This window comes from Electrona antarctica (genome assembly GCF_951216825.1).
Source record: "Electrona antarctica genome assembly, chromosome: 6".
NCBI classification, from domain to species: domain Eukaryota; kingdom Metazoa; phylum Chordata; class Actinopteri; order Myctophiformes; family Myctophidae; genus Electrona; species Electrona antarctica.
Window position 1 is genome coordinate 58,482,110 of NC_136811.1, and position 3,198 is coordinate 58,485,307.

General features: G+C 48.2%; 1 protein-coding gene across 1 annotated transcript in view; it reads right to left on the bottom strand.

The window, feature by feature from the left end:
• The window catches only part of nmt2 (N-myristoyltransferase 2), a gene marked incomplete at its 5' end in the record, with an annotated part of 27,219 nt that extends 25,056 nt beyond the window's left edge, over positions 1–2,163 (bottom strand). The window contains one exon of the mRNA XM_079503894.1: positions 2,054–2,163. Within this exon, the coding sequence (XP_079360020.1) occupies positions 2,054–2,163 (110 nt within the window). The remainder of the gene's footprint in view (positions 1–2,053) is intronic.
• Between the last annotated feature and the right edge of the window lie 1,035 nt (positions 2,164–3,198).

The following is a 3,198-nucleotide window of genomic DNA, read 5'->3' on the forward strand; positions in this document are numbered from 1 at the left end:
CTACCAACATGTATAAATATATAAGTCCCTCTCCATCACATGATAGCTGCTTACCAACATGTACAAATATATAAGTCCCTCTCCATCACATGATAGCTGCTTACCAACATGTAGTAATTAAGCTATACTTAGAACAGAAACTAATATAGCTTGTAGATCAATTTAAAATTCAGGCATTTAACAGACCCTCTTAATCTTAATCCAGAGCGATTTACAGTAAGCAAGAATGAAAATAAAATAAAAACATTTTAATACATCAAATAGCTGGCTACATTAAAAAGAGAAATAGTCATCATGGATTAATCATACGTAAGCTAAATAGCCTTAACAGTGGGATATAGGCAATTATGAAACTAGCAGTTGTTCCCAAAGTGGGGTCCGGGGACCCCCAGGGGTACCTGAGGCAGTTCCAGGGGGTCCCCAGCTAAATGATATTTTGGAACCAAATGGACCCTTATGGGTCTGTAACTCTACAAATGGAACCAAATGGACCCGCATTTGTACACTCTGACTTAAATTAACATTGATTTTACAATATAAATTGGGGGTCCCAGAGATAGAAATGCCATTAAATGGGGGTCCGTAGACTAATGCATGTCAAACTGGGGGGGTCCTTGAAATTATACTGGTTGAGAATCACTGCTAGAGCCGTAAAAATCTTCTCTTATGGGGGTCCCTGGCATACCTTTTCTAATGGGCGTCCGCGGGGCTAATTGGTGTCAGTTTGGGGGTCCTTGAAATGAAAAGGTTTGTGAGCCACTGAGCTATGGAGTTTATTATGTCTACATCTACATAGATCTGCTATAGTCTGCAGCAGTACAGTAGCCTACAGTACAGACAGTACAGTCATGATGTTATTGTAATGCATGGCATATGGATGGACTTCATAACGTCTCTTAAGGTCTCCGTCTGTCCTGAATGAATGAATGCTGCTCCAGACAGAGATGATGATGATGTGCAGTCTGTCTACAGACTACAGAGGTGTTGTATCATAGCTAATGTTGCTAGGCTACTGTGCAGTTACACTCACATTGGTGACCTACCGAATGCAGTGACTCGCTAGAGACTACGTCGCTGTTTTTTGCCGTTTATTTATTTGGGGGCATATCCTTATATATATACTCTATGGGCATATCCCACAGCTTAGAATAAACCATGGACGCGTTTCATTCCTTATACTGTAGTGTTTACCTACCGCGCGAGGGGGGAACAACAATCTTATTTGAGCCTATATTCCATGTACCTACTAATTAATTATCAAAATCAATTCCAAAACAAATTGGCGGCAGTAGCAAGCAGTGGTTTTCAACCAGTGGTCCTTGAGGGGGTTCCAGGTGGTCCCCATGCAGCTAAATGGAGAGCTGGTAACCAAATGGACCCTTATTATTACTATATCATTAACTCTTGAGACTAAACATCTGCATTACTTAATTTACATTTACAAGTCTACAATTAGATAATGTAGAAGAATTGTAATTTTGATCAACGTGTGCCTGTTATCTCTCCTAATGGTACCAACACCATTCCATCAATACAGCATGGAATAGTGCACAACGTCTTATCTCAACAACAAGAAAATATTCTTTCGTTTTCTAAGAGGCTAAATGTCATCAAATGGTGGTCCGTGGCTTAAAGTAGCTATAATATAAGCAATATGTCAAAATTGTAATTACCTTTTTTTGGTATTCAGACAGCCAGCAATGAGTAAAACGCTCCCAATTTCTTTTTTAAAAAGGTCATTAACATTTGTACATATTATTGCTTATAGCAGCTTTAAATTCCGAAATAAATAACGGACCTCGATATGAAAAGCGCATGAAAACCACTGACAAAGTCGTGTAACAGCGACCCCTGCCGGTCACAGACTGCGACAGGGTCACCGGTGTGGGCTCAACGCGGCGCCGCTCCTCTCCTCCTCCTCCTCCCCGACACAACAGCCTCCACAGCCGGCCTGTCACAGAGCTACACAGCGCCGGACCCCCCCGGTACCGGTACCTGGGGGGGGTCCCTGACTCCCTACCCTACCGTACCGAGCCGGGACCACAACGCTCACCCCTGCATGTGCTCATTCTCCTCCTCGTTGTCTCCGTCAATCCCGCAGGTGTCCTGGTCGTCCAGCTCCAGGCTCTGCTGGCTGGCTGCAGACTCACTGTCCTCCGCCATGATGGAAACAACACAGGCGGTGGGGAAACGACGCCACCCAGTGGCTCTGCTGGCTGGCTGCAGACTCACTGTCCTCCGCCATGATGGAAACAACACGACCTGTGGGGAAACGACGCCACCCGGTGGCTACCTACCTATCCTCGTACTTTTTGAGGGGCGCTAGCCCCCCTCCTACATACAGATTTTTTGTCCCCCACATCTCATATTTGACTTTGACAATGAAGGGAAAATGTACATCATGTGTAGACGAGCAAATCGGCTAAACCAATCACATGAATTCAGTTGTTCATGAGATGATGTATGATGATGTAAAATGATAAGAGCGCCCCTCACTTCACACGGGTGTTTTTTTTTCTTTCACATTGTGATTATCTAACTCAGTGGTTTTCAACCAGCGGTCCAGGGACCACCAGTGGTCCTTGAGGGGGTTCCAGGTGGTCCCCATGTGGTCCGGGGACCACCTGTGGTCCTTGAGGGGGTTCCAGGTGGTCCCCATGTGGTCCGGGGACCACCTGTGGTCCTTGAGGGGGTTCCAGGTGGTCCCCATGTGGTCCAGGTGGTCCTTGAGGGGGTTCCAGGTGGTCCTTGAGGGGGTTCCAGGTGGTCCCCATGTGGTCCAGGTGGTCCTTGAGGGGGTTCCAGGTGGTCCTTGAGGGGGTTCCAGGTGGTCCCCATGTGGTCCGGGGACCACCTGTGGTCCTTGAGGGGGTTCCAGGTGGTCCCCATGTGGTCCAGGTGGTCCTTGAGGGGGTTCCAGGTGGTCCCCATGTGGTCCTTGAGGGGGTTCCAGGTGGTCCCCATGTGGTCCAGGTGGTCCTTGAGGGGGTTCCAGGTGGTCCAGGTGGTCCTTGAGGGTGGTCCAGGTGGTCCTTGAGGGGGTTCCAGGTGGTCCCCATGTGGTCCGGGGACCACCTGTGGTCCTTGAGGGGGTTCCAGGTGGTCCAAGGTGGTCCAGGTGGTCCTTGAGGGGGTTCCAGGTGGTCCAGGTGGTCCCCATGTGGTCCGGGGACCACCTGTGGTCCTTGAGGGGGTTCC